Genomic DNA, 12,342 nt, shown 5'->3' on the forward strand with positions numbered 1-12,342 from the left:
TGGGTCAAATGGTATTTCTAGCTCTAGATCCTTGAGGAATCGCCACACTGTCTTCCACAATGGTTGAACTAATTTACATTCCCACCAGTAGTGTAAAGGCATTCCTATTTCTCCACATCCTCTCCAGCACCTGTTGTTTCCTGACTTTTTAATGATCACCATTCTAACTGGAGTGAGATGGTATCTCATTGTGGTTTTGATTTGCATTTCTCTAATGACCAGTGATGATGAGCTTTTTTCCATATGTTTCTCGGCTGCATAAATGTCTTCTTTTGAAAAGTGTCTGTTCATATCCTTTGCCCACTTTTTGATGGGGTTGTTTTTTCTTGTAAATTTGTTTAGGTTCCTTGTAGATTCTGGATATTAGCTTTTTTTTTTTTTTTTTTTTTTTTGAGATGGAGTTTTGCTCTTGTTGCCCAGGGTGAAGTGCAATGACACGATCTCGGCTTACCACAACCCCGCCTCCTGGGTTCAAGCGATTCTCCTGCCTCAGCCTCCCGAGTAGCTGGGATTACAGGCATGCGCCACCACGCCCAGCTAATTTTGTATTTTTGTTAGAGACGAGGTTTCTCCGTGTTGGTCAGGCTGGTCTCATACTCCTGACCTCAGGTGATCCCCATGCCTCGGCCTTCCAAAGTGCTGGAATTACAGGCATGAGCCACCGTGCCTGGCCTGGATATTAGCCCTTTGTCAGATGGATAGATTGCAAAAATTTTATCCTATTCTGTAGGTTGCGTGTTCACTCTAATGATAGTTTCTTTTGCTGTGCAGAAGATCTTTAGTTTAATTAGATCCCATTTGTCAATTTTGGCTTTTGTTGCCATTGCTTTTGGTGTTTTAGTCATGAAGTCTTTGCCCATACCTGTGTCCTAAATGGTATTGCCTAGGTTTTCTTCTAGGGTTTTAGGTCTTACATTTAAGTCTTTTCTTTTCTTTTTTTTTTTTTTTTTCTTTTTTTGAGACCGAGTCTCGCTGTGTCACCCATGCTGGCGTGCAGTGGCGCGATCTCAGCTCACTGCATTTAAGTCTTTAATTCATCTTGAGTTGAGTTTTGTATAAGGTGTAAGGAAGGGATCCAGTTTCAGCTTTCTGCATATGGCTAGCCAGTTTTCCCAGCACCATTTATTAAATGGGAATCCTTTCCCCATTGCTTGCTTTTGTCAGGTTTATCAAAGATCAGATGTTTGTAGATGTGTGGTGTTATTTCTGAGGCCTCTGTTCTGTTCCATTGGTCTATATATCTGTTTTGGTACCAGTACCAAGCTGTTTTGGTTACTGTAGCCTTGTAGTATAGTTTGAAGTCAGGTAGTGTGATGCCTCCTATTCTTTTTTCTTTTTTTTTTTTTTTTTTTTTGAGACGGAGTCTCGCTCTGCTGCCCAAGCTAGAGTGCAGTGGCCGGATCTCAGCTCACTGCAAGCTCCACCTCCCGGGTTTATGCCATTCTCCTGCCTCAGTCTCCCGAGTAGCTGGGACTACAGGCGCCCACCACCTCGCCCGGCTAGTTTTTGTCTTTTTCAGTAGAGATGGGGTTTCCCCGTGTTAGCCAGGATGGTCTCGATCTCCTGACCTCGTGATCCACCCGTCTCGGCCTCCCAAAGTGCTGGGATTACGGGCTTGAGCCACCGCGCCTGACCGATGCCTCCTATTCTTTTTGCTTAGGATTGTCTTGGCTATATGGACTCTTTTTTGGTTCCTTATGAAATTTAAAGTAGCTTTTTCTAATTCTGTGAAGAAAGTCAATGGTAGTTTGATGGGAGTAGCATTGAATCTGTAAATTACTTTGGGCCGTATGGCCATTTTCACGATATTGAGTCTTCCTATCCATGAGCATGGAATGTTTTTCCATTTGTTTGTGTCCTCTTTTATTTCCTTGAGCAGTGGTTTGTAGTTCTTGAAGAGGTCCTTCACATCCCTTGTAAGTTGTATTCCTAGGTGTTTTATTCTCTTTATAGCAATTGTGAATGGGAGTTCACTCATGATTTGGCTCTCTGTTTGTCTGTTCTTGGTGTATAGGAATGCTTGTGATTTTGCACATTGATTTTGTATCCTGAGACTTTGCTGAAGTTGCTTATCAGCTTAAGGAGATTTTGGGCTGAGACGATGGGGTTTTCTAAATATGCAATTAAGTCATGTGCAAACAGAGATAATTTGACTTCCTCTTTTCCTAATTGAATGCCCTTTATTTCCTTCTCTTGCCTGGTTGCCCTGGCCAGAACTTCCAACACTATGTTGAATAGGAGTGGTGAGAGAGTGCATCCCTGTCTTGTGCTGGTTTTCAAAGGGAGTGCTTCCAGCTTTTGCCCATTTGGTATGATACTGGCTGTGGGTTTGTCATAAATGGCTCCTATTATTTTGAGATACTTTCCATCAATACCTAGTTTATTGAGTGTTTTTAGCATGAAGGGGTGTTGAATTTTATCGAAGGCCTTTTCTGCATCTATTGAGATAATCATGTGGTTTTTGTCTTTGCTTCTGTTTATATGCTGGATTACATTTATTGATTTGCTTATGTTGAACCAGCCTTGCATCCTGGGGATGAAGCCAACTTGATCATGATGGATTAGCTTTTTCATGTGCTGCTTGATTCAGTTTGCCAGTATTTTATTGAGGATTTTTGCATTGATGTTCATCAGGGATATTGGCCTGCAATTTTCTTTTGTTGTTGTGTCTCTGACAGGTTTTGGTATTCGGACGATACTGGCCTCATAAAAAGAGTTAGGGAGGATTCCCTCTTTTTCTATTACTTGGAATAGTTTTAGAAGGAATGGTACTGGCCTCTCTAACTACCATCAGAGAATACTATAAACACCTCTACACAAATAAACTAGAAAATCTAGAAGAAATGTATAAATTCCTGGATATGTATACCCTCCCAAGACTAAACTAGGAAGAAGTTGAATGCCCGAATAGGCCAATAACAAGTTCTGAAATTGAGGCAGTAATTAATAGCCTACCAACCCAAAACAGACCAGGATTCACAGCCAAATGCTTTGAGCTTCTAAGGACAGTGGTTATGTTCTGCTCACTGACTTCTCCCTAAGGCAACAGGGTGGCCCTGTGTTGGGGGTGGGCACAAATACTTGATGATGATGATGATGATTGTGCTTAATTTTGGCTTCCATTTTGAGTTATTGTGTGTTCCTTTTGGGTTAGGATGAAGACTGCAGTGAAAAGAATGGCTGCCATGAAAGTGAGCCATCAGTGACGACCGAGGCTGTGCACTACCTCTACATCCAGGTGAGGTCGTGGTGTGTAGTTAGGTGACACAGCAACACCCAGTAGTGGCTGATGGGCCTGTTTCAGGGTATTGGAACAAGATAATGGACAGAGGAGGGCTTACTGCCACTACCAAAGATTAATTGGCCGAGAGGATTACCATGTGGAGGCCCTTTTCCCCAGCCTGGAATTCCTGCTTTCCTGCAGCTTGTCAGGAGGTGCCATAGGGTGGCTCTGGGCTCAGGCTGTGTACGTTCACATCCTGGATCCACCTGTTAGGACTACGTGAACTTGGGCAAGGTTCTTCAGCATCTTGTGCCTCAGTTTCCCCATCTATAAATTACATAATAGTAACTCTTATACACTAATAAAGAATAAATAACACGTGAAGTACTTAGAACCATATCTGAGTTCCATAAATGCTAGACTGCATGAGCACAGAAACTCCACTTTGCCTAACCAACTGAATCTGGACAAGTAAGATATGATGCACACATGCCTGTACATGCAAAAGTAACACCAATGTGACTTTAGGCGAAGTGGCTTGTCCTGGAACCTCTGGAGACCAGCGCACAGGCAAGCCAGTTCCAATGGGGCATGACTAAGAAGCCTGGGCTTTGGCCTGCCTACCTGCCAGAGCAGCAGTATCCTAAACAAGGGTGGGCTCTGCTAGTAGAGGAGTGGCCATAAAACAAAGAAGCCTTTCCTCCGCCCCAAGTGAACAAGACTGTGGGTCACTGTTAGTATTTCAGTCATAACTGCCAGCGGGCAGATCTTTAAATGTGAGCTACAGAACTGTGCGGAAAAAGGAACCCTCAGACAAGTTACAGCATTTTGAATGAGATGAGTTAAGTATTTGCTTTCCTGGAGTTGGAGCTGGTTTTAGGTATTCGATAACATAAATATATTTGAGGTACCACTTACACAGTTAATAAAGCATTGGTCCCCCAAACTACTATTTATTCTCTATTTTATTCCATTACCTTCTACACAATTAGAATGAAATAGAAGTACACAAAGGAGTTGCATCCGACATGCATCAGGATCACAGTGTGGGCATCAGAGAAGGCCTTGTGAGGCCCGGAGGGTGAGCCAGAGTTTACTGACAGTTATTCCGAAGATGATAGAGCAAAAGCTAATCTTCCTCTTTTTAAAAACAATAAAACCTTTCTTCATGAGAAATCTCAACTCTGGCACCAGTTGAAGCATATAGGCTAGTTTCATAAATCAGATGGTGCATGTCGATTGAAGATTTAAGTCATGTTGCACTGTTTTCTGATATATGAATACACTCAAGAAGGGGTGAGACAGAGCCGCTGTCTCACTGTTCCAAGAAGACTCGAATGTTTCAGTATTTACAATATTTTTGCTCTAAACTTGAAGGTCGTCTTTAATGTAAGAAAAGCTAATGACATCATTAGATTAACTAACTCTCCTTGTAAATTTGGGTTTGGAAGCCATCTTGTAAAATTTTACTACATTCTCAGTTTTTTTATATTAATCGTGATAAATATTTTAAACAAGTCATATTTTTAAATAAGCAATAATATAAAAAATTAAAAATGATTATGTTGGAGTGCTAAGATTATGCATATTTACCCCCAAGGTATTTTTTTAATACTGTTGGTTTCTTTTTCAGTGTAAAAAACCAAGTCTTTCCCATAACTGTTTAAAACCCATGGTACAAGTTTTAAAATGGAGGATTATGTAAATTGAAGTTATACTCCTTAACTTAAACCTGTCGCGTAATCAGATTCTCCTGTTTGTCCTTGTCTGTACATAGATGGAGTACTGTGAGAAGAGCACTTTACGGGACACCATTGACCAGGGACTGTATCAAGACACCATCAGACTCTGGAGACTTTTTCGAGAGATTCTGGATGGATTAGCTTATATCCATGAGAAAGTAAACTTTACAACATTTCATATCTGAAGACTTATGTTTACAAAAATTTATGACTGCATAAAAATATCAAATGTAAGATTGCAGAAAAACTGAAATAGAGGGAAAGCTAATAGAACAAAGTGTCAAAGACAATAAAATATTACAAAGTATCAGAGTATAACATTAAAAAATGTTAAGAAAACTTTAAAGGTTAGGACAGGGATCAGCAAACTGTGGCCCACAGGCCAAATCTAACCCACTGCCTGTTCTTGTATGGCCTGTAAGCTAATAATGGCTCCTACATTTTTAAATGGTTGTAAAAAATTAAAAGGACATTTCATGACACATAAAAATTACATGAAATTCAAATTCCAATGCTCCCAAGGTTATTGGAACATAGCTATGCTCGTTTGTTTACATATTGCCTATGGTGGTTTTTTTTCCATAACAGCAGATTTGAGTAGTTGCAACAGGGGCTGTAAAGCCTGAAGTATTTACTCTCTGGCCCTTTACAGAAAAAATTTGTTGATCTCTGGGAGAGGAGAAAATATTTGAACATGTAGGGAATGTGAGGATGATTCCTTGAGTGCTTTAGAATTAGGGCCAGATGCGGTGGCTCACGCCTGTAATCCCAGCACTTTGGGAGGTCGAGGTGGGTGGATCACTTGAGGTCAGGAATTCAAGACCAGACTGGTCAACATGGTGAAACCCCATCTCTACTAAAAATACAAAAATTAGCTGAGTGTGGTGGTGCGCACTTGTAATCCCAGCTGCTTGGGAGGCTGAGGCAGGAGAATTGTTTGAACCTGGGAGGTGGAGGTTGCAGTAAGCTGAGATTGTACCACTGCGCTCCAGCCTAGGTGACAGCAAGAGACTTCGTCTCAAAAAAGAGAAAAAAGGAATTAAGCAAGGATGTGATTAATATTTGCCAAGTTATCTGATTCTAACAGAATTAGTGCCGCCCTTCATAGGAACACGGAGAAACCAGAAAGTCATCTAGCAAGAAGAGAAATGAGACTTTCTGAGTAAAGTAGCTTGTCACATGTCTAAAATGTGATTTTAAAGCTAGAAATTGCCATTGTAATGTATATGCTAATGGGCCTAGCTTCAGGATGAAACACTGCTTACATTTTTAAAATGGAATTGTCTAATGCATTAACCAATATAAATTCATCATTTTTTTCCTTTGCCTCAAATTTTTTTAACCTTAAAATGTTTATGCTGTACCATATTTATACTGAGAAGCAAGGGCTGTAATTTGTAGTTTATAAATGATTTGGTAGAAGCAGAATTTGCAAGGTTAGAAATGAAAATGAGTTCTGATGAGGGCCATTTAAGCTGTATTACTGTGATTTTATCCTGGGATGCTAGAACAGTGCCCCCTGGGCTTGCTTCCACTCCATCCAGTTTGCTCAGTATTGGCTAACCATTTGCTGGCATCTAACACTGTGCCATACCTAGAAATACAAGGAGGCACAAGTGTGTGACCCATGCTCGCGAGGGACTTCTTGCTTCTAGAGGGAGCCAGAATTTACCTTCATGTAATGGTAAAAGAGATCATTATTTTCTATATTATAATGCATGAAACAATACACATTACAAGCCATTAGGGAAATGAGAAAGCAGTCTTATGTAAACAAGTAATTATTGCACACCGACTGTGTGTGCTGGGGATGCCAAGTTGAACTGTTAGAATTACTGTAGAAGGCTTACGAATGAGTTGGCACTTGCAAATGTTGGTACAGTGCAAATGCATGGAAAAAAGCAAGAGTATCCTATGAAGGAGAGATGATACAAAGAAAGGAATAGAAGAAGGAGTATAAATGGTGTGTCTCTCTGACCAGAGCAGAGGTTTTGTGATGTAGCAGGGGTAAAGGTAACTTGGTGAACCCAGTGGAAGGGGCCTTAGATGCCACAGGGAACTATTTAGAATTCACCTGGTCAGGATACCACCAGGTAGAACTAGGAGATGGTAAAGAGGTCATAGGACAGTCAGGAGACATTGCAGAGGCCAGACAGCCTGGACCTGTGGGAGAACACCTCGTACGATTTTCATCACTAGGTTGGCCTTCTAAATTAGGAAGTAGGTATAACTTTATGCATGGGAAACCGTTGTTTATTTCTACACTCTCTTTCAACAGGGAATGATTCACCGGGATTTGAAGCCTGTCAACATTTTTTTGGATTCTGATGACCATGTGAAAATAGGTGATTTTGGTTTGGCGACAGACCATCTAGTCTTTTCTGTAAGTATTTTACAAATTAGACTGTACCTAAAAACAGACTCAGATGCCTTGATAATCCTGAAAGTGTTAGCAGATAGAATAGTGCATTCACAGAACCATGCTATCTAATCCTCAGGAGATTACACAAACCTGAAGGGGCATGCTGCAAATGATCTTGTAGGCTTTGAAATTGTGAGTATATTTTTTTGAGTGCATTCCACTTGAGGGACACAAAATTATTGGCTTGGGAACAATATTGTGGTCAAAGGCATACAGTACTTTATGAAATCATTTGGTATTTTCGTCTACCATGCCTGGCCCTGGACTAGATGCTTTATACCTCAGAGGCTTTTGTTGGTTTGGGGAAATGAGGCTCAAAAACATAAAACACCAGGAGAGCATACAGTTGTGAGGATCAAGAAAGGCTGGATAACGTCAGTAGCATTTCAGATGTCCTTAAATGGTGGGTGGGAGTCCAAAAGGTGGAGGTTGAGGGCAGGGCCTGGTGACACCAGGATGGGGATTCCAGAGAGAAAGCACAGCCTAAGCAGAGGCCCCAGGGTAAGCAGACTTGGCTGTCGGAAGACTAGCATACTGTCTGACTGGCCAAAACTGTGAGGTGCAGGGGAGAGTGAGAGGATGCAGGACAGTTGAGGAGTCATTGGAAGATTGGGCAGTCTTATAGGTGGTAGGCCTTGAATGCCGGGGGAGGAATTTTACTTCACATTATAAACCCAACTTATTAGGCACCAAGATCTGTAGGAAATGCAGTTAATTCCAAGGGTGATCAGGAAAGGAAAGTAGGATTTGTGTTAATGGTCAGAACAACCATTGGGGCCAAGTTAGAAGGTGAGACTAGGAGTAGAAAGGGAGGAGAAGGAAGGCGGACGGTAAGGACACGGTCCCGATCATGCTCCCCATGGAGCATATGGGAGAGTGCTGAGACCAAGCACAGGCCAGATGGTGGGAATCTTGATCCCCAAACTAAAGAATTTAACTTGATGTCTGGAAGGCTGTAGCATAGTGAGATAGGTAAGAGCTCAGGCTCTGGAGTCTCACCGACCTGGAATAGAATCCTATCTCTGCCACTGCTTTGTAGCATGATCTTGGACAACTAATTAACTTCTCAATACCTCATCTGTAAAGTGTGCCTAATACTAGTGCCTAGCTCAAAAAGTTATCAGCAAGATAAATAAGAATGCAGGTAAAGCACCTAGAACAGTGCCCAGCACTAAGAATGTTGAAGCCGGTGTTACTGATGGTGATGGCTTATGATGGGAAGCACCTATTACAAATGCAGACATAACAATAGTGACTTAGGGATTGACAACACTGTGGCACATAGTGGAGCGAGGTGAGGCTACCTGGGAGGTGTTAGCCATGAGCGAGGGTGGAACACATTTGCTGAGCAGCCTCTAGGAAAGAAGAGTAAAAATTGATGCAGAGAAAGTAACAGCAGTGAGGAAGTTGAAAGATGAATTTGTTGTTTTTAATACACCCTTACTCTTCTTAGAAAATAGATTCTGTTTTTGGCATTTGCAACATGAAAATAAATTGGTTTCTCTAAGTGTTTGCATATCTCTGTCCTAAAGAAAGAGTTGTATAATGATTGCCCCCCTCCCTCTTGATTTCATTGGGTTTTCTGAGAGCCTTGCATTGGTGGGTTGAGTAAACTAGAAAAAAAATTAAACCTCAAAGCATTATTATATTATTTTGATTTCCACGTAATATTTCCTCAGTCTTCATTTAGAAACGGACAAGCCATTCTCATGGAATAATATCATGTTTTGATTGGATATTTGGCTTACTTATGTTTTTAGGCTGACAGCAAACAAGACGATCAGACAGGAGACTTGATTAAGTCAGACCCTTCAGGTAAACCCAGAAGACTATATATTTCATCCATGTGTTAAAGACCCCAGAATTTCTTAACCTGAAACCTGCTTTTTACTTGTAAAGGTTTTATTCTACAGCAGATTTTAATTGTTCCTTACGTTAACAAAATTATGGAAATGCTTTAATCTTTTTTCCTTTTCAATTTATTAATTGTTCTTTGAACTTTAAGAAATTAGAGCTTCAGTGAGTAGAATAATTGGCTCCCAGGCATAGACAGTTTTATTTTGTCTAACCTCCGTTGGTAATGTGAGGTTACCTCATAACCTGATCCATCTGGAGTCTTCTTACCTGGCACTGTCCCTCCTCTGCAATAGCAAAGACATCCTTGTGTAGAACAGAGTGTGTGGCCATACGTGACTTATGGTTATTCATTTGGTACAATGCATGCTGCTGCTTCCTGTGAGTGGCGTAGACAGTTAACAGATCATGCCTCAGTTTTAAGAAACCTTTTTTGTTTGTTTGTTTTAGTTGATGTCATCTGTAAGTCCTATTATTGGGAAGTTTTCCCTCTGTTTTCCTCCACACAGGTCACTTAACTGGGATGGTTGGCACTGCTCTCTATGTAAGCCCAGAGGTCCAAGGAAGCACCAAATCTGCATACAACCAGGTAAGGGGTTTTGTGGGGAAAAGGAACCTCAAAATTAAGGTAATAGGACATCTAGATCACAGAATTTCGGGTTTAGTCTCAGCTAAAATAGTCAGGACATCCACTTGTTCACACTCCAGGAAGGACTCATGGTCCCAAGGATAGTGGCTGAAACTGGCACTGCTGCTGCCAGGACCTTACAGTCCATCCACCCATCCATCCATCCGTCCACCCATCCATCCATCCGTCTACTCACCCATCCACCCGTCCATCCACCCATCCATCCACCCATCCATCTACCCATCCATCCATCCATCCATCCATCCATCCATCCATCCATCCACTCACCCATCCACCCGTCCATCCACCCATCCATCCTCCCATCCATCCACCCATCCATCCATCCATCCATCCATCCATCCATCCATCCATCCATCCATCCGTCTACTCACCCATCCACCCATCCATCCACCCATCCATCTACCCATCCATCTACCCATCCATCTACCCATCCATCCATCCATCCATCCATCCATCCACTCACCCATCCACCCGTCCATCCACCCATCCATCCACCCATCCATCTACCCATCCATCCATCCATCCATCCATCCATCCATCCATCCATCCATCCATCTACTCACCCATCCACCCGTCCATCCACCCGTCCATCCACCCATCCATCTACCCATCCATCCATCCATCTATCCATCCATCCATCCATCCATCCATCCATCCATCCATCCACTCACCCATCCACCCGTCCATCCACCCATCCATCCACCCATCCATCTACTCATCCATCCATCCATCCATCCATCCATCCATCCATCCATCCATCTACTCACCCATCCACCCGTCCATCCACCCGTCCATCCACCCATCCATCTACCCATCCATCCATCCATCTATCCCATCCATCCATCCATCCATCCAAAGAATGTGAGAACTAACCCCTATCTTGGGCAAGGTGCCAGGAACAGATGTGGCTCCAGCCCTCAGGGAGCTTGTCCACTGGTGGATGAAACAGACAGCAAATAAGTAAAAAATGAAAGATATAATCACAAATTGTGGTGAGGGCTAGGAAGAAAAGAAATTGAGCTGAGTGACAAAGAGAACAGATTAACCAAAGAAGATCTCTTGAGAGGATGGCGTTTAGGATAAAGGATGAGAAAGGACAAGCCACACAGAGTTGGGGGCTGACACATGCCAGGGAGATGGTGAGAAGCAGAGGAAAGTGCACACATAAAGAGGAAGCCCTGGGTGAGAGAGAGCTTGGTACATTTAAGACAGTCAAAAGGAAGGCTAGTGTGGCCACAGTCTGGCAAGCAACAGGGGAGAGAGGCACGAAGTGAAGCTGGAAAAGAAGGCAGGGAAATATCACACAGGGCCAGGTTGGCCTGGATAAGGAGTGTGCATTTAATTTGAAGTACACAGGGAGCCACTGAAGAATCTTGAGCAGGAGAGTTCACTCTGGCTGCTGCGAGGAGGCTCTGCAGAAAGTCCAGGGAGGGCAGTTGGCAGCTGGAACTGGACTCCTAGCGGTAGAAATGGAGAGAAGTGTGCTGATTTAGGAAGGGAATTGAGAGATTTCCCCAATGGAATGGATGTTGGGTGAGAACGAGGAAGGGAAAAAGTCCAGGGCTGAGGTTTCTTCCTGGAGCACCTGGGTGAGGAGTAGTTGACTGAAGTGAAGAAACCTAGGGAAAGACATAAGGGGAAGGAGGAGAAGATGACAGAAAAATTCAGTTTGAGGCATGTTCGTTTGAAATATCTGGTAAGAAATCCAATTAGAGGCCGGGCGTGGTGGCTCAAGCCTGTAATCCCAGCACTTTGGGAGGCCGAGACGGGCGGATCACGAGGTCAGGAGATCGAGACCATCCTGGCTAACACGGTGAAACCCCGTCTCTACTAAAAAAATACAAAAAACTAGCCGGGCGAGGTGGCGGGCGCCTGTAGTTCCAGCTACTCGGGAGGCTGAGGCAGGAGAATGGTGTAAACCCGGGAGGCGGAGCTTGCAGTGAGCTGAGATCCAGCCACTGTACTCCAGCCTGGGCGACAGAGCGAGACTCCGTCTCAAAAAAAAAAAAAAAAAGAAATCCAATTAGAGATGTCAAGTAGACTGTTAGAGACCCAACACTTGAGTTCAGAGGAATGGTGAGAATCAGAAGTATAAATTTGAAATCAGCACACAGATAGGATTTAAAGCTATGAGACTGGATGAGATCACTTAGGGCAAGAGTGTAAAGGTAAACTTTAAAAACACTTTAGGTGCCAGGCATGGTGGTTCATGCCTATAATCCCAGGACTTTGGGAGGCTGAGGCGGGAGGATTGCCTGAGCTCAGGAGTTCAAAACCAGCCTGGGTAACATAGTAGAGACCTCATCTCTACTAAATATCAAAAAAATTAGCCTGGCCTGGTGGCACACGTCTGTAGTCCCAGCTCCTCAGGAGGCTGAGGTGGGAGGACTGCTTGAGGCCAGGAGATTGAGGCTGCAGTGAGCTATGATCATGCCAGTGCACTCCAGCCTGG

At 43.0% G+C, this 12,342-nt stretch overlaps 1 protein-coding gene across 6 annotated transcripts in view; it reads left to right on the forward strand.

Annotated features, from left to right (window-relative positions):
* The window catches only part of EIF2AK4 (eukaryotic translation initiation factor 2 alpha kinase 4), a 107,240-nt gene that overhangs the window by 52,428 nt on the left and 42,470 nt on the right, over nt 1-12,342 (forward strand). For all 6 annotated transcript variants that reach the window (XR_013395497.1, XR_001445839.3, XM_028850731.2 and 3 more), the window contains 5 exons: nt 3,155-3,238; nt 5,001-5,123; nt 7,244-7,348; nt 9,148-9,202; nt 9,751-9,830. Coding sequence is in view for 4 of the 6 variants with exons in the window: in XM_028850731.2 (XP_028706564.2) it covers nt 3,155-3,238; nt 5,001-5,123; nt 7,244-7,348; nt 9,148-9,202; nt 9,751-9,830 (447 nt within the window). In the remaining 2 variants the exon portion in view is untranslated. The remainder of the gene's footprint in view (nt 1-3,154; nt 3,239-5,000; nt 5,124-7,243; nt 7,349-9,147; nt 9,203-9,750; nt 9,831-12,342) is intronic.

The sequence above is a fragment of the Macaca mulatta genome, chromosome 7 (assembly GCF_049350105.2).
Source record: "Macaca mulatta isolate MMU2019108-1 chromosome 7, T2T-MMU8v2.0, whole genome shotgun sequence".
Lineage (NCBI taxonomy): Eukaryota > Metazoa > Chordata > Mammalia > Primates > Cercopithecidae > Macaca > Macaca mulatta.